Source organism: Callorhinchus milii, unplaced genomic scaffold, assembly GCF_018977255.1.
Source record: "Callorhinchus milii isolate IMCB2004 unplaced genomic scaffold, IMCB_Cmil_1.0 Scaffold32, whole genome shotgun sequence".
NCBI lineage: Eukaryota > Metazoa > Chordata > Chondrichthyes > Chimaeriformes > Callorhinchidae > Callorhinchus > Callorhinchus milii.
In genome coordinates this window covers 2,868,136-2,887,632 of record NW_024704773.1, presented here as the reverse complement: position 1 = coordinate 2,887,632, position 19,497 = coordinate 2,868,136, and the positions used below count along the sequence as shown (strand labels likewise).

Below are 19,497 nucleotides of genomic sequence, written 5' to 3'. Positions count from 1 at the left end.
TGGTGTGTGGTCTAATGGTTCTTGACATGATGTGAATTACTCGATGATCCATAACAAAACTCATTCTGTTCTTTAGAGCATTATGAGTCCTGTGTTAATCATTGATGCTTTGTCAAAAAAATGTTTACAGATAAGTGATTAACATCTCCGTGGTTAAGTAACTGAGGACATAGAATCGGTATGTGAATTAGTAGATTTATAGGACTGCCTGATAGGACTCAAAAGAAACCTATTGCAAAATAAGGTGTTGTAGATATATGACTTGCATGTGCACTGCACCTGCCTTACAGATTTGGCTCTGAAAAAATAACATTTCCTGATCTAGGGACACGAGTAGAACATTCAGTCCATCAGCTTATTTTACCTATTTTATACAATACTACCTGTACCCATTGCAGCTACGCTTGCAACCAAAGCATCCAATATAGAATGTAGATTTCAGTGATACCACTCACAAACCATTTAACATGCCATAAACACTGTGAGTACATTTTAAGCAAAACTGCTACATGTGTGATGAGCTTGTTTAGGTCATAGCTCACCAACGATAGGAGATCCCTGTAAATATGCCCATGACATTCCCAGATGCAAGACCTTTCAGGTGAGGTACATATCATGTCTATATGTCAATCGGTTATTGAGATCTTGGCTGATACACACACACACAGACATTGTCGTTTTATTAGTATAGAAGACTTATGCTTATATTTGTACCTTTCACGTCAGGAGGATGGCTAAAAATACTTGCTTGAATTTTATTATCCAAGTCTTCCATTCATTTTGCACTGTTTGACCAAAACACAAAGATATAGTCAGAAGGTGTTAACTATATTTTTTAAAAAATATCTGAACCTCAAAAAAAATGATCCCAGCATATTGAATTTACATGTTTTGCAGATCGAAAGCCAGCAACTGCTTACTGCAAACAGACCCTCAGAGTTTAAACTCAGTGATGCTGTCTTCCAAGCTGCCAGGGATGATCTACACAGCAGATGAACAGTGTCAGATCCTCTTTGGGCCTACGGCTTCTTTCTGCAAGGAAATGCAGGTAGGTTTTTGTGCCTTGCTTATATGAGACCTGTTATGATTTACACAGGACACAATCTATACAATGATTTAATCTGATCCTTTTGGCGTTCTTTATCTGGGCTCCAGAGATGAAAAATATGCATTAGAGAGTGGATCTTATGCTGATCTTGCCCATAAAATACACAGTTACAAAATTTTACAGTAGTGTAAAAAACACATGGAAGGATGCATCCTGCTTACTTAATTCCGAGAAGTATAAGGCGCAGGTTGGCAATAGCCAAGGCTTGGGGACCTCAGAGTCTGCACTGAGAATTAGCTGGTTAGTCTCCAGCAATACCCCACTGAGTTGGGGTACTGCTGGAGTCTAACCAGCTAAAACCACAGAGCTTGCCAATCAAATAAATACTAAACAAAAAATAAACACAAAAGCTACTCTAGGGCTTATTACCAGGGTCAATAGAAAATTGTGCCTAAAATTGTGGGGAAATTTGACGAATTTTGCGGAAAATTGCGGGGGTTGATTGGTGCTTTTGAGAGGCACGTTTTACTGCTAACCTACATTTTTGTACCTACAAGATCATTTGGGGGAGGCCAGAGATGAGGCCCCAAACCTGGGAGAGAAGTGAGAAGTGGAATGAAGTTGTAGCTGGGAATATGCCGCTTTCATTCACATTGTGCCGGTATCCACAGACATTAAAGCAAACAAAAGATAATATCAAAGATGGCAGTGATCTAAGTCCAAAAGATCTTTTTATTACGGAATGCATCAAGACAGTAGAACAAGTGGATACAGGTTTAGAGTTGCAAAGGGCAATTTCAGGACGAGGAAGATTTTCTTTATGCAGAGGATAATTAACGACTGGAACAGGTTGCTAAGAAGGGGTGTTGAGGCCAGGACATTGGACTCATTTAAAAAACAGATTTATTGCAAGGATAGTAGAGTGGGTATTCTGGAAGGGCTGAAGGGGCTTCTTCATCCAAACTAACATTATGATTTTACGAAGAGTTCACTTACTGGGAAGGGTGGGCTGACACCTAGTGGTCGTTTGGTCTGTAAAGTTGGAATCTATGAAACTGGAAAGTTCATGCTAAAATATCTTTAATAGTATTTGTGCACATGCCATTTGGAATGAATTTTAATTATATTACTGTTTAATTGATTGAAATTATAGGTTATTTGAGTGAAAAATGACTTGCAGGAAAACATTAATTTCAAGCTGTTTAGCTGAATAATGTTGAATTATTTTCACTTTATGGGCAACATTCACAATACATTCTCTTAGTTTTGTAGCCCTGCACTTTGTGTCTTATTTACTGTGTAGTAAATAGATTTGTACTCACTTTGCATCACCAGTGATTGGCTTCAATATATTTAAAGTGGTCATTATTTCTCCTTCTCCAATTGCTCACAGCACACAACCAGGGTAGAAGGGATATAAGGGAGTTGTTCAACTGCCCTGGCCAACGTTCCTGCAATTGAGTTGGGCGTTCGTTTCATGTCTTTTCGTGGGACCTTGCTGTGAGCAAATTTGGCTGCTGTGTTTGTCTCTAAGTACAATCACTACACTTGATAGCAATTACCTTTGAAGCATTTGTGACACTCCAACATTATAGACATCATATCAAATGCAAGGTTTTTAGTTTTTTTCAAACTGACCTAATCCTTGACCACACTGCTAGAGAAGTAACTAGACAAGACTGAGGAGTAATCCCAGAAGGCGAAGATCATCTTCAATCTTCCTTCTTTTCCTGCGGGGAAGCCTTGTGCTGCCCTTTAAGGTCCAATTTGATTTCCCCTCTGCGGAGTGTGTGATCTTTCAAGGCTAGAAACATATGAACTGCAATGTGTTTGAAAACCTGAGCACTACCAGTGGCGTTTAATTCACAAAGCTTTGATGTCTCTACCCAATTGTACTGACAAAGGAAGTGCAGTGGAAGCTCCCAGTAAAAACAAAATCATCCTCTGTGACATCAAGCTATTTTCCCTTCTCATTTCTCCCATTACACACCAATTTCTGGGAATGGTCTCTTAAGCGCTCTCTTGGCCACGCACGGACATTCCAGCCTGACACACTGCAATTATAATAGCACAAAAGAAATCACCTTTCACTGCCAAATAAAATAGATGTTTTAACAGGATGTTGCTAAGAATTGCTTTAGTTGCAACACGCATTGTAAAAATAAAAGCAGGGCTATTAGCTGCAGTGTTATTCTACAGCTTGTTTGTGATGTGTTAAATTAGATGGCATTCAATCTAGCTGTAACTCAGGCTTAAATGAAACGTTTATGCACTAAATGATGTTCCAAACTGATGATATGCCAAACTAATACAATAACTCTTATACAGCATTTAAGCCAAATGAACATTCGGTATCTCAATACAATATATTGTTTCGGTCTGCATGTAAATGATTCCAAAGCCTGGAAAGTACAGAGGAGAACAACTATAAAACATTTGCTTAATTATCAATTGCTGATTTCTTTATTCAGCAGGAAATTTGCTAGGATGTGTGGTTGAGACCAGGATCCTGGACTCATTTAAAAACAGCTTGATGCTGTGATGGGTGTACGATAGGGTGGGTATTCTGGAGAGATAAGATCAAATTGAGCTGAAGAGCCTTTTTTATTCCAAACCAATTCTGTGATCTTTGAGAAATGAATTTGAACTTTTGGATTCAGATCCTCCAACAACAACAATTTGCACTTACTCCACATAGTACCTTGCATCGACCAGAATATCTGAAAGTGCTTTACAGAGACTGAGTGGGAGTCCGAGTTGTGTGGGAGATAGAGGAGCTAAGGGAGAGATTAACTTAATGGTTAGAGAACTCATTTCGCAAGCAAGAGGACCTGGGTAGGACGAAACGTTAGGCAGATTTCCTTACTACACATACACCTCTGTTTACCTAGCAGTAAGTAGGAACCCAGTTGTTAGTCGATTGGTGGATCGCTTTTCCAGGGGGAATAATCCGTACCCTCCAAAAAGAAAACTAAAAAAAATCTACGACTGTTTGTGGGACACTGCTGCCATGTTTCTCCCACAAAATGTACAGTCAATTCACTTTACAGTATAATCTGTGAAGCGCTTTGAGATGTTTCAAAGACACGATGAGATCCTATCAAATGCAAGAATTATTATTATTATCATTATAAAGGTGGCCAAAAGCACAGTCAAAGAGAGAGATTTTAGTGAGGCAGAGAAATTTAGGGAAAGAGTTCCAAAGAGTTGGGGAAAAGTGGCTAAAAATATTGATTACATTCTTCAAAACAAAATCAGAATATAAATAGCTGTGAAGACGCCATCCTTCCCAACTTGTTATATGTTATGGATGCAGATGACAGAGCCTATTTCAAACAGATGCATCAGCATGTGGCAAATAAACCCAACTGCCAATTTGGGTTGATGGGTTTATGAAAGAGAAGTTATACATAACAATATATTCAGATTGAAACCAAATTAGCAAATAAAGGAAATTCGGTTAATATGCATTGACTTTCAGAGCCATTGACAAAGTTTTTAATATTTATTAAAAAGATTTAGGATTATAGGATTAAATTGAAAATTGGATTAAAAAGTATGAATTTGTAACTCAGAAGTAAAGGATTATTATGAATGGAAATAACTGCGAAGAGTTATTGTATTTAAGCATTTCACAGCACTCTACAGTAATAATAGTCAAGTGTAGTGGTTGGTTTTATAGGCTACTGTTGTCTAGTAAGTTGGCCACTGGCCACATGTGACCGATTGCATGTAAAAGTGTGACCAAATGCGGTTCATGCATTATCAGTAATAAAATGTGTTACAAATCGCAGAAAACATTCATGTTACTGTTGAAATTTGCTAATAAGTCTGGTGGTGTATGATCTTCATGACCTAGAAACTGTGCGTTCATTGTGTTGTTCGTAAAACTCAAATACGAATTATAGTCCACTCACGATAGTTAGGTTTGTGGTGCGAAAGAGAAGTGAACCAACCAGTGATATTAAGAGTGGAACTGAAAATTTTAATAGAGAATTGCCTTCTTCACAACCAGCTACTACGAAATCGAGAGATTGGAGTAAATATACCAAAAATTTCGAAACAAATTGGAAATTTGTCATGAAAGTGAAGAGAAACCTCTGTGCATGCTTTGCAAGAAGGCAGATCACATAAAGCAGCATTTTCAGTGTTCGCACTCTTGAGTTTGACAGGAAATTTCTAATTGGTTCCAAAAAATGAACGCAACAAATTTCTCACTTGAAAGAGACGATACAGCAGCAGTGAACTGTGCTTAAGCAGTTTCTGACTACTTCGGAGATCTCAGTTACTAACATTTAATTTGTTAGTTATATTAGTTACTAACATTTAAGGACAAATTAATTTAAGTGACAAGTTGCTTTTTCTAGGATTTCACACTTTCACCTGAGTACACTAATGATTTTCCCTAGTTATCGTGATTTTTAGACTTTTGCTTTAGAAAGTCCAATCAGAATGGGTTCTCAGTTCCTAATACAAGCGTAAATTAGTTCTACTGCCTCACAAGTCAATTGTCTTTGCAAGATTACATGGCTATTATATTTGGTCTGCTACACCAGGTCATACGTTTTCAGAGTTTTAAGTGGCTTTAAAAAGCTTGCCAATCTCTTTTAATTTTATCTGAGCCATTAAGCACTTGGCTTCCATGAGTATTGTTTAATTGTGTGTATTATCTTATTGTGCCAATTCCTGGAACTGTGTCTTGAAGCAATTATTTCACTGGTAACGTATAAAGTCTAATGTACTGAGCTAATTTTACAAGTCCAGTGGGTTCTTTAATTACTACTGAAGTGAATCCAGGTTTTAATAAACCTAAACTTGAAACGTCTGAGCAGAATTGACAGATCCATGTTCACTCATTTGAGCACATGATCATAGAGACGGCTTTTGTTTCTGATTGTTCAACTGTGGCTTGAATGTACTAAACCCCTTTGAGGAAAGTTGGAGGAATTCTGCACCAACAGCAAACATGCAGGAGTTTTTTTTTTCTCCAAAAGCGCAACAGATTCAGCTTTTTTTGTTTTTGTTTTTCCGTTTTGGTTTTCCATTGTTTCCATTTTAAAATGAATGAATGGAAAGAGGTTTGCAACGTTACCTGAATAAACAACAGCAACAGCACCCTATGTAACCACGATTTCCTTACCAAATAATAATAATCCTTGAATTTGATTTAGCACCTTATCACACCTTTAAGACATCTCAAAGCACTTCACAAAAAGTAGTATAAAGTGAATTGACTGTATATTTTGTGGGCAAATCGTGGCAGCCAATTGAGCACAGCAGTGTCCCACAAAGGGATTATTATCCCAGAACAGCAATCCACCAATCGACTTAACAACCGGTTCCTACTTACTGCTAGGTAAACAGAGGTGTGTGGAGTAAGAAATCTTGCCCAAAGTTTCACCCTTCCGGGAATGAAACCCAGGTCCTCTTGCTTGCGAGGCAAGTGCTCTAACCACTATGTTACAGGACTCTACTTCATATCCTGAAGTGAGATATGAATACAAATCCCACTTCAGGATGTAAGTAAAATGCTGTTCAATAAGTTCATATTACTGTCTTAATTGTAAGTACTTAATGAAATCCCTGTTACAAAGGGGTTTCACTTTTTTTAGTGAGGGCAGCAATCTTTGGCTTTCCTTCATCACACATAAAATTGCCCAGTCCGAGGTGAATTCTGCTACTGCCTCAATCAATCAGTTATTTATAGAAAGATGCTGTAATTTTACCTCTGAGCTATACAAATGTGATTTGTTCTTGTAGGAATGGGCTGCTGTTATTTCTGTAATGTGACTTAGCCCAGTTTCTCTGTTTCTTTGTCAATAAGATCAACACATTTTGCTATCAATCTATCAGTCTGAGGAAGGGAAATTAGCTATGTAACCCACCTTGTGGCTGAAGGTTATTATATACACATTAAAAGGAAGGTTATTACTTACACATAACAGTCACACATGTAAAATTTGTATACACTTATAAGCACACATACACCCATACATATAAATACTATATACACAAATACACTACACGCAAACAAACACATGCATATTCACATATGTATGGAAACACACACTTGCTCAAACACACAAAGAGTTATGTGTAGCACCTAAATGTACCTTATATTCTCTGGTGCTCTAACCACTAAGCTACAGGACATGTCATCACAAATAGGTGACTCATAAATATTAAGCAGATGAGAAATTTATGCTTCAGAAAAAAAAACTTTGGTAGAGAAAATAGGATGGTTATCAGATCCTAATAATTGTTTTTCTTCTTATCTGGTTTTATATTGGATAGTGTAATAATAATACTAATAATAATAATCCTTGCATTTGAGTCATTTGAGTCCATTATTGTGGAGGATAATTATTATTATTAAGGGTTATGATTATTATTATTTATTATAGTGCCTTATCATGTCTTTGAGATGCCTCAAAGCTCTTCACAGAACACACTGTAAAAACATAGAAACAGGAATAGGCCATTCAGCCCCTCGAGCCTGTTCCACCATTCTATAAGATCATGGCTGATCTGGACCTCAACTCCAATTACCCTTAATATCCTGAACTAACAAATATCTCTCCACCTCAAACTTGAAAATGTGAATGGATGCAGCATCCACAACCTTTTGTGGGAGAGAATTCCAGATTTTCGCTATCCTTTGGGTGAAAAACTGCTTCCTGATTTCACTCCTAAATGGCCCAGCTCTAATTTTGAGATTATGCCCCCTTGTTCTGTATTCCCCACCAGAGGAAACAGTTTCTCTGTAGCTACCCTATCAAATCCCTTTATTATTTTAAAAACCGCAATCAGATCACTCCTCAACCGTCTAAACTCAAGGGAGTAGAGACCAAGTTTATGCAACCTGTCCTCGTAATTTAACCCTTTAATCCCTGGCATCATTCTGGTGAATCTGCGCTACACCCCCTCCACAGCCAATATAGCCTTCCTGACGTGCGGTGCCCAAAACTGAACGCCGCCTCCAGATGAGATATGACCAAGATTCTACACAGTTGAATGTTCATTTTTGCTCCTTTATATTCCAGCCCCCTTGAGACAAAAGGCCATCAACCCATTAGTCTTTTTTATCTGTGAACTTAGTTTTAGTGATTTGTGTATGTGGACACCCAATCCCTTTGCTTCTCCACAGTTCTTAGTTTAAAATCTTGGTTTGTGACTTTCCCCTTCTCCCTCTCAAGCCTTCTATCAAATTCAATCATATTATGGTCACTATTTGCAAGATTTTCCCTTATAGTCAGATTGTTAACTAATTCTGGTTCGTCACTCATCACCAAACCTTTATTGCATGTTCCTTTGTCAGTTTGAAAACATATTGTTCCAGAAAACTGTCCTGAATACATTCTAGAAATGCGTTGCCTTGCCTACTTGAGCTATTCTGCTTCTCCCAGTCTATGTGAAAATGAAATCTCTCATTATAACCACTTGCTTTGTGAAGTGATGCCACTGTATATTTTGTGGATGAGACACCCACATTTATATCCTTCAGAACAACATTCTCCCTGTCACATTATCTTTTCATGTCATAAGGATTCTAAAAGATTCCCAGACACATTTTTTTAAGAAAGGTTAAGTGTTTAAATGGAGTATAATAATAATAATCCTTGCATTTGATATAGCGCTTTTCACGTCGGGAGGACGTCCCAAAGCGCTTCACAGAACACACTGTAAAGTGAATTGACTGTATATTTGTGGGCGAACGCGGCAGCCAATTGCGCACAGCAATGTCCCACAAACAGTCGTAGATTGAAAATGACCAATTTTTATTATTGTTTTTGGTTTTGGAGGGATTATTATTAGGCGTGTGGAGTAAGGAAACTTGCCCAAGGTTTCGCCCTGCCTGGAATTGAACTCAGGTCTCTCGCTTGCAAAGCGAGTGCTCTAACCACTCAGCTACAGGACTCCACATTCAACAAGAATACTTGTTGAGTATTCAACAAGGTGGACATCAAAAGGCTGTTTCCACTTACTGGTTAGTCCAAAACCAGAAAGCATAAATATAAGATAGCCACTGGAGGATATAAACAGGAGATAAGGAGGAATTTATTTATGTAGAGGGTAGTGAAATAATAAATAATCCTTGCATTTGATATAGCATCTTATTACGTCTTTGAGACGTATCAAAGCGCTTCACAGAATATATTGTAAAGTGAATTAACTGTATACTTTGTGGGCGAAACGAGGCAGACAATTGCGCACAGCAAGTGTCCCACAAACAGTCGTGGATTGAGTGACCAAATTATTATATTATTTAAATGTAAGGGATTATTACCCCGGAAAGCGATCTCTCAATCGAAGAACAAACTGGGTTCCTACTTACTGCTACGTGAACAGAGACGTGTGGAGTAAGGAAACGTGCCTAACGTTTCGCCCGCCTGGGAATCAAACCCAGGTTCTCTCGCTTGCGAGGCGAGTGCGCTAACCACTAAGCTACAGAACTCCACGAGATCGAAGAGACTTAATGGAAGAACTGGAACAAGGAAAATATGGAAATGTGGAACTCAGTGGTGAAAACTGTGGTTGAAGCAAAACTAATCTATGTACTGAAAAGGAAACTTGGTACATGCATTAGGCAGAAGGGAATAGAGAGGTATGGAGATTGACAAGGAGGGCTGGAGATTCAAATGGAATATAATGACTGGCACGGACTGGTTGGAACAAATGGTCTATTTCTATGCCATAATGTTTTATGCATTTCTGGGTAAGGTACAGTAAGGTTTTTTAAGTTTGTGTTTCCTATTAACAGTGAACAACTACTACTTCAAAATTACCATCAATTGTGTAATGTTAGAAAGGTCTTGATTTATTGAAAAAAATGACTTTTATTGAAGAAAAATGGAGTATCCCTAGGAATCTTTAAAAGCTCTTTACATTTTAAACTACATTTTACAGACAAAACCATTATCATTGTAGCTATCTTTACAATATCTTCCTGTCATGGTCTTTTTATGGCCTATTTTATCCTGCCAAATTGTGCAAGAATTTTTGGCATGGAGGTATACAAATGTTTATGTTATAGCTAATGGTTACTAAAGGCCAATAAACTTAGAAATTTTATTGGTTTTACTGCTAGCTATCATCATGTAAATGATATTTTTTCCAAAGCTGCTCATGGGAGGAACCTGTGATTTGTGAACTGTGATAACTTGTAGGTCTCTTCTTGGTCTCCAGCCTTTAAGCATTTTGTCCTGAGGGAACACAGTTTATTCTGTATAAGGGAAGAGAGCTCTGTGATTCACAAAAAAACAAAGAGAAAGGAGTTTGACTGAACTGCTGGGTGATATGTGGTCACTGTACCACACATGATTTTTTGTAGATTCAATAAATATAATACACATTTTAGTACCTTTCACATCATGAGGACGTCGTAAAGCGCTTGATACTGCTGGATGGGAGTGGGAGCCAAGGGGGTTGGGAGGGGAAAGACGACTGAAATTGCGAACATAAAGGTAGGACTTGAGCCGGAGCTTGAATGGGTGAGGAAGGGAGTGAATTGAGGGGTGTTGATGATGAGCCAATATCAATGATGTATTAACCTGAGTTTATATGTTTAAAGAGGATCAAAACCCAAACAAACTTTGTGGACAGATTTCAAATCAACATAAATCTGTACATGTCATGAAAGAAATACCATTGGGTTTCCCTGAAGGAGAGAGAGAGGCAAAAAAAACCTACAGGAAAGCCTTAGATGCATCCCGGGAAAAAGAGCAGTAAAGTGATGGGAATACTGGGCTGTGTGTACAGAGGATAGACTTCGAACATCAGCGGTAATATTGGTCTATCTTTTCTCTTAATTGGTAATATGCAGTAGCTAAAACCACTGATTAGTGTTTGTAATTGAACAGTAGAAACTAGAACGGTCATTACAGAGGAAGGCATTCCTCATCACATTTTTCAGTAAACATTTTCAGATAATGCCAAGTTTATATGTTACGTATTAATAGAGTTACATAGAATCTACAACACCAAAACAGGCCATTCAACCTGCTAGTGTGTGCCAGTGTTTATACTTCATATGAGCATCCACCTACCTAAACTCCCTGTCCCTAGTCTCCCCCAAGCCTCTCCCACACCTCTCTATCCCCTTCACCCTCATGTATACATCCCTTTTTTCTTCTGGAGAAGGTTAAATATTTGTGTTCTTTTCTCCCCTGTGCTGTAGCACGTCATGTGTACTGGACTGTGGTGTAAAGTGGATGGGCACCAGGAGTGTAAAACCAAGCTGGACCCACCGCTGGATGGAACTGAGTGCGAACAGAGAAGGTAAGAAAAACAAGGCACAACTTTTAAAATATAATTCCACAGTGTTTCCAGATCTCTCCTGCAGCGAATGACACAATATTTTCCATTGTTTGTGCCTATTTTCTAAGCTCTCGATCCCTCTTGAAAGACAGAAGGATTTATAAATGCTGCAAGTGGAATGTCTAGATAAAAGCTTTGTGACATTTGGGGTTGAAAATGAGGTGTTCACAAGCCTTAAGACATGCAACTTCCAGTTTGAGTTGCCAGTCGTCACTTTTGCTTCTGGATCATTTCTCCTCCAATAGAAGGCCGTAAAAATCATGATAGTAAGGTCGGAAAGCAAAAGGCTGGCCACAGAACAGCCTCTAACCACAGAAAATCATCTTCAAATGCCTTCATGCCCTGGCACCACCCTACCTATCTGACCTACTTATCTCCCAACCCACTTCCCGCTGCCTCCGCTCATCTGGTTCCGGTGTTCTGCATTGCCTCATGCCCTCCGATCCACCATTGATGGCTGCGCTTTTAACCACTACACTCCGAAACTCTAGAACACACTTCCTCTATCTCTCCATCTTGCCCTATCCTTCCCATCTTCAGGTACCGACCAAAGACCTTCCTCTTCGACTGTGACTACGATGACCCCCCGCTCAGCATCATGCTCTGCCACCGTGAAGCGCTCTGGGACAATACCCTGCATGAGGGGTGCTATATAAATGCAAGTTGTTTTGTTGAAAATGTGCAGCACAAGAAGGCCATTCGGTCCCATTATGTCTGTGCTGATAACCCGGCCTTCGGGATCACGCTTTCTTTTGTATTTGGCAGCACATCACACAATATTAGCCTGAAAACAGAAGCACACAATCAGCACCACCACTTCCAGTTTCCAAATGCTGCACTTCTGAACGCCAATCTAACGATTCCAGTCAAACACACATAATTCTGGAAATGGATTTATCAAGAAAACCTTTGCGGAGGCTAACTTTTGTGTAACTGGCCTCAGGCCCAACATCAGGCACAGATCAAGAGACAAGCTTCTTGTGCTAACCTCTGTCTATAGGGTTTGACATATGACTTAGGGTAGAAATAAATCACACTGCAGATAATAGCCAAGAGCAGGACCTTCCTTGTCACTAGTTGGCAGGAATGTCATTCTTAAGATTGACTACAAGCAGCAGCAATGGGCAGTCTGCAGAAATATGCAGCTGATGTGATGCTGAAGCAGATGAATGATGAGCAGTTACCCCCAGCCCTCCCTTCCCCCTGGCAAATGAAGCAAAACTCCAAAATCCACAGCAATTGAAGGGTGCGCCCACTCTACCATGCACTGGGTAACAGCGAACAGCGCTGCATTCCTTCTGGGAGATGTTAACTCAATGTATTTGACAAGCCTGAACAAAGACTGGCCACGTGCAAGTTCCTTCACCTCTCCAAACCGCCAACCAAGATGTGCCTTGTGAAATAGCAATCGTTCTATCTTACATTGTTAACATTAGATACAAAGTCGATATTTCTATTGTGTTTTGAAAAATAAACAGCAAGTGGTCAAAAAAAATTATGTAACCAGTATCGTTTATAGTTGAGCTAACTCCCATTACTCTAGCAAACAAATTACCTGAACATCAATGTGGAATCCATATGTTTATGATGGTAAGGGTACCCCTGAAAGCAAAGTGGTAGCATTGTCCTTGCATTTGATATGGCGCTTTTCAGTCTTCTAGACATCTCAAAGTGCTTCATAGAATAGACTGTAAAGTGAATTGACTGTATATTTGTGGGTGAAACGCGGCAGCCAATTGTGCACAGCAGTGTCCACAAACAGTCGTGGATTGAAATGGCCAATTTATTATTGTTTTGTTTTGGAGGGATTATTATTAGGCGTGTGGAGTAAGGAAACTTGCCCAAGGTTTCGCCCTGCTTGGAATTGAACTCAGGTCTCTCGCTTGCAAAGCGAGTGCTCTAACCACTGAGCTACAGGACTCCACTTTGTCTGTATAGACTGCGAATCCCAAATAGGAAATCCTGCCAGTAAACCGAACTGCATCATACTGACCTGTGAGAACCAGTGATCTGCTTTTGGTGCACTTTGGAATGAAGTTCCCCAGTTTGGTGGGAGCACCATGTGAGGTTTTCCTATTTGTGACCTAAGCTCTACATTAACTACTCCTGTTGGAAATTACTGCTAATTGGGCCCCATTATCATGCACGTGCTTGCCAATGTATTTGATAAAAGCAATTATCATTAAAAAGCAGTTTCATATCGCAGTTGAATTGGTTTTAAGATGATAACGTAGATTTTCCGTTCCAGATAAAGCAGCTGCGAATTTTAGTTGGTCAAGGCTTAAAAGAAGAGAGGAATCTATAGTGACATTGCAGTCACTGCATGCTGTGCAATGCTGGAGTACTGTATTTTAGCCACAGAAATCTCTTGACTGGGTACATTCACTTTGGGTCTATCAACTAGTGTGAGATCATGTGAAGCACTTTTAGACATGAAAGGCCTTATATCAGATGCAATAATTATTTATTTGCTTTATTCTTTTTGTTAGGTGTTTACAAATGGAATTTTCTGAATTTGATGCAGAAAAGATTGCTAATAATAGTGATTAGCACGCGATAGCCCCAGAAAACAGTACAGAAACACATTGAATTAATTGTTGGATGGAAGGGAGAATGTTACCTTAAAAAGTTTACAATTTAAACAATTTAGTTAACTTTTAATTTTAGTCCAAGGTCATGGTTCATCGATATTGCCAATAGCACTTGTCAGAAGACATGTTATATTGTGCTGACAATCCTCCAGGGGCATTTCTTTTGCAGGTTGAACAGCTACAAATGAACATTTTTTACAGTTAAACCTAGACAGTGTCTCTCTGGCCTGCTGAGGAATGTTACAATGCAGTAAGCTTTTGTGCTTGGTAATAATAAATAATTTATATTCTGAGCTGTTTAGCAGTGAGTGATGCCCACTTAGGACACAGGAGACATGTTGCTAGAAATTTATTTTTATCTGTTAAAAGGTTTTAGTATGTTTTCTAAGCTATTGAAATGCCACGTATCTTTGCCCTCAGAATGCCAGAGCAGAATGCTTATCACTGGTAAATTTATTTGAAATATCACAGCAACGATGAAACTGAAAACTGCTCCATTTCTCCATATGTAAAAGCTGGAGCCAAGCAGAATCATATGCACAATTCAGCAAGCTGACCTTTTACTATAAAGTAACTCAGAATGGCAAGAACCAGCAATGCTCGGTCTGAAGAGAAAAATTGTTTGCCTAAAACTTTTTATTTTGCTTTATTTCATTTTTAAGCTCAAATGAATACACAAGAAGATATTCCCTGTTGGATGGAATGTCATTGCATACATACAAAACAATAAAAAGTGCACTTCTTGGCACCTTTCGTGTCGGGAGGATGTCTCAAAGCTCTTGACAGTGCTAACTGGGCACCCAAGCTGGGTGGTAACCGAAGGGAGGTGGGAGGAGAAAGATAGCTGAAGCACAGCCATAGAAGTATGTCTTGAGCCAGGCCTTGAATGATGGAAGGGTAGCGAGTCAGAGGGACTCCTAGATGGAGTTACAATAGAATGGGAGCTGAAAGCTCGCCTGCCATTGGTGGGGGGAATGGGATGGAGATATGAAGCCATTTGAGAGAAGTGAACAGCAAATCAGATTAGTTGATTATTCACACACATATACAAATAAGGCAACTTTGTTATTAAGTGCCTCTCTAAAATCCTATGGACCCGCAGTTACTCAAAGTACAGTTCAGTGATGCCTTCTGCAGAACACATTACTTCCTGCCGACTTCTGGGTGTATCACATCCTTGGTGCTGAGCATGTATAGGAAGCCCCCGATACCACTTCACAAAGGAAGTGACATCAGTGGTACTTCTTGGTCGCAGCCTTCAGGCAGTGCCAGCCTGACAACTCTGCATTTGGCCATTATTTCACGTTCTCTTTGAATGTTGGGTTCTGAGATATTCGACCCAGCTGACCGCGTTATATCACGGTTGCCTTGTATTTCACAACATCTGATAACGCAGAAATAAAATTGCTTACAGACGACATGGAAGTGTGAAGTCGAGCAATAATCAAGGAAAACAGCTGGGTAACATGTGCTTTTCAATTTAGTGCCTGCGGTTGTTTTAATAATGGATTAAATATCAAAGGATGAGAACATAGTCAAACGGTGGATTTCTGTATTAATTGTTAATAATAAACCATTTTAAAGAATAACTTGAACTCTGTGTAACCCACAAGTGAGAAAGTCATCAATAGCTTGTGGATGGTCGGGTCACTCAAATTGTTTCGAGCTGAGATTTTAACTGTTAGATTGCTGGAGAATTTACAGAGCTTCCCATTTCTGTAGGCCAACTGGTTCTAGGCAGCTCATACAGTTTGAAGCTACAACAAACTATAGCATTCAAGCTACTCAAACATCAAGATACCTCTACAAATGCGATATCAACCTGAATTCACCAAAATATATAGACAAATAAAACAATTTTATATCATCACTTGTGTTCATCCTGCGGTTCTTTCACTCGTTCTATCTGGGCATCTGAGTTACAGGGAGAGATTGCAGAAGGTGGGAGTCTATTCATTGGAGGATAGGTGATTGAAGGGTGATCTGGTTGATGTTTTCCAGATGTGAAGGTTGTGAGTGAGCTAGCCTCCCAATACCTTATTCAATACAGCCAGAGGTCCACAACAAGGGGTCATGATCTCAGCCTTAGAAGAGGTAAAGTAAATAGCAGGAGAGTGAATGGACAGTTTAAATTTAATTATTTTACAAACCTTGCATTTAATATAGCACCTTTATATCAGTGGATATCTCAAAACGTTTCACAGGATTTACTGTAAAATGTAGTGCTTGTGTATTTTGTACGCAAACTCAGCAGCCAATTTGCACACAGCAATGTACCGCAAGCAACCATGTGGTGAATGACCAATTTTTTCTGGCAGCATTATAAGCCAGGACACCAGGAGACAATCCGTCTCTTTTCAAAAGGTGAAAAATCATCATGGATCCAAAGGGACTTAAAGGGACTTCCCTTTAAAATCTTATCTGATGGTCAGGACTTCCGGCAATACACAGTCAATATACTTTACAGTAATTCCTGTGAGGTACTTCAGGATGTTTCAATACATAATAAGATATATCAAATACAAAGAATATTTTCATTATTATAAGCCATGTAGTTTCTTTTCCCTCTCCATTTCCAACCCCCAAGCATCCCCGTAGCCGCCCCACCCCCACCCACCCACCCCCGCGCACACAGCAAGATGATGGGTAATATTTCTCACTCTACTATTGACTCACAACAGATTTACAACAACAACTTGCATTTATATTGTGCCCTTCACGTGGGGTATCATCTTGGAACTAGGATTCGTGGACTGCTTGTGATAATTTCTGTTATTTGTAATTTACTTCTATTTGATTTTTGAGATGTTTCTTTTATGCAAAAGGCCCTATATAATTGTATGTCATACAAGTGTATCTATTCTATGGATGAATAACCATGAATAACCAATCTCTTTCCCTTGACAGTGGTGTAAGGTGGGCGAATGTGTCAGCAAAACACCTCTCCCTGACTATGTAGACGGAGACTGGAGCACCTGGAGTATCTGGAGCACTTGCAGTAGAACATGTGATACAGGAGTCAACTTTCGTCAGCGTAAATGTGATAATCCTAGGTAATGTCAGTTCAGCTTTGTTCATTCAGCTGAAATAGTTCAGTAATCCGCATCCCACCTAAACATAGAGAAATTCCAGAAATGTCTATTGGGATGGAATGCACACTCTATCCCTGGAGGGCTGCATCCCGCTTACTAATTCCAGGGAGTGTTAGGCACAGGTTGCCAAGAGCCAAGGCTTAGGGACCCCAGAGCGTACGTTGGGATACTGCTGGAGTCTAAATTAGCTAAATCCAGATAGTTTGCCATCAAAAGCACTGCTTGTTCAGCTAAGACCAGCCTACCTGTTAGGGCTTTGGCTTGCTTTGTTAATGGAAGCTGCATTGGAAGAGTCCCTGCCCTCCTGCAGATGTCATCAGCAATGCCCTTTAATACTACAAAACCCATCTTGCTCAGGAATCCATTCAGTACCACCACAGAGAATTGGCTCGATTCTGATATTCTGTTGCCAAACATATCACCTTGGAACCAGTTCAGCTCCAATGAGACCCAGCTTACCTTTCCCCCCAAGGAGGATAGTCACCATTCGGTCAATATCAGTAACCAGGTTACTCTCCAACAGAGTTAATATCCCTTCAGTTAAAAGGTAAAACATTGTGAAACGGTAACATCTCAGTGGAGTTATTGTTTATTTGATTCTCATCCAGGCCGGGTCCTGAAGGCAAGGATTGCCATGGAGCTTGTGTACAATACAAGATATGTGAGAATTCTCCGTGTCCTGGAGGAGTGCCTGTGTTTCGGGATTTGCAGTGTCAATCATTCAACAGGCCCTCGTACCAGAAGCATTTGTTGCAGTGGTATGCCGTCACTGATGAAGGTAATCATGTTTTTCAACACCTCTGGAAAACATTTAGAATTACATTCATGTATTTCAAAGAGCAGTATCCATGCAATAGTCAGTTATCATAATCTGCAACATTTTCAGTCTCTGCTTTGTCAGCTGTAGACAGTGATCGGGGGTGACCGAAACTAAATAGCATTGTATTTGTCATTCTAATTTGGTGACAAGTCATCCAGTTAAGGTGATCATTTCACCTTGTGGGCAGTCCCAAGGTTCAACCTACAACAACAACAACTTGCACTTATATAGCGCCCCTCCACGCAGGGTAGCATCTCAGAGCGCTTAATAGTGACAGAGCCTGACTCCAAGCAACAGGTTGGGGGGAGGTGGATGTAAGCACGGTCGAAGCGGAAAGTTTTCAGGTGGGACTTGAAAAAGAGGAGAGAGGGGGCAAGGCGGAGGGATTGAGGAAGAGTGTACCAGAGTTTTGAGGTGCAGTGGCTGAAAGCGCAACCTCTGATGGTGGGGCGGAGGGTGCGAGGGATGAGCAGGAGGCCGGTGCCAGTCGAGTGGAGGTGCCGGTGGTAGTTTGGGGAGTGAGGAGGTCTGAGAGGTAGGGAGGTGCCAGGGAGTGAATGGATTTGAAGACGAGTGTGAGGATCTTGAAGTTCGATCCGTTTGATGTTGGGGAGCCAGTGGAGCCTGGCCAGAATTGGTGAGATGTGGGTACGAAGTTTGGGCCGGGTCAGTATGTGGGCGGCAAAGTTCTGAATGAGCTGGATCTTTTGAATAGTGGAGCTGGGGAGACCGGCCAGGAGTGTGTTTGAGTAATCCAGGTGGGAGGTGACAAGTGCATGCCCAAGGGTTTCGGCTGCATTTGGGGTAAGATACTGTCAGAGACGGGCAATATGGCAGAGGTGGAAGAAGACGGTCCTGGTCAGGGACCAGATATGGGTGAGGAAGGTCAGCTGGGGGTCGAACCGGATGCCTAGGTTGCGCACTGGTTCAGTGAGTCTGAGGGAGAGCCCAGGAAGGTCGAGAAGTTTAGATCCGCAGGAGTGAAGACATTGACAGGAGTCAAGGAGTTTACACTCATCCAGGCCCTAATGTCTGCCAGACAAGCTGATAGAACATCAGTGGACCTGGAGTCACCTAAGGCGCTGACATGGTTGCACACTCCAACTTGTTAAGCCAGTCTGGAACCTTGGGGTCTTGTTTGACGCTCAACTATCCTACATTCTACCCTACATCTTCGCCATGACCTGCTCTGCCTTCCCCCACCTCCGCAACGTCGCCCGGCTCCACCACTGTTTCACACCGCAGGCCGCCGAAACCCTCGTACATGCTTTCATTACATCAAGGTTTGACTATGAAAACTCATTGCTTGTCAGCCTCCGCAACTCCTCCCTCCATAGGCTGCAGGTCATCCAGATATTATTATTATTATTATTATTATTTTATTATTATTATTATTTTATTATTATTTTATTATTATTATAACTCTGCAGCGTGTGTCCTCTCCCGCACCAGGCTCCGTGACCCTATCACCCCTTGCCCAACTCCATTAGCTTCCCATCACAAGAGGATACAATTCAAGATCCTGGTCCTCACCTTCAAAGCCCTCCACGGTCTTGCTCCCCTCTACCTCTGCGACCTCCTAACCCCCTATCATCCTGTTCACTCCCTTCGCTCAGCGGGCTGCAGCCT

General features: G+C 40.4%; 1 protein-coding gene across 1 annotated transcript in view; it reads left to right on the top strand.

The window, feature by feature from the left end:
* Positions 1 to 19,497, top strand: part of LOC103178117 (A disintegrin and metalloproteinase with thrombospondin motifs 19) — a 197,640-nt gene that overhangs the window by 110,916 nt on the left and 67,227 nt on the right. The window contains 4 exon segments of the mRNA XM_042345176.1: positions 898 to 1,048; positions 11,226 to 11,317; positions 16,854 to 17,009; positions 17,657 to 17,826. Of these exon segments, the coding sequence (XP_042201110.1) occupies positions 898 to 1,048; positions 11,226 to 11,317; positions 16,854 to 17,009; positions 17,657 to 17,826 (569 nt within the window).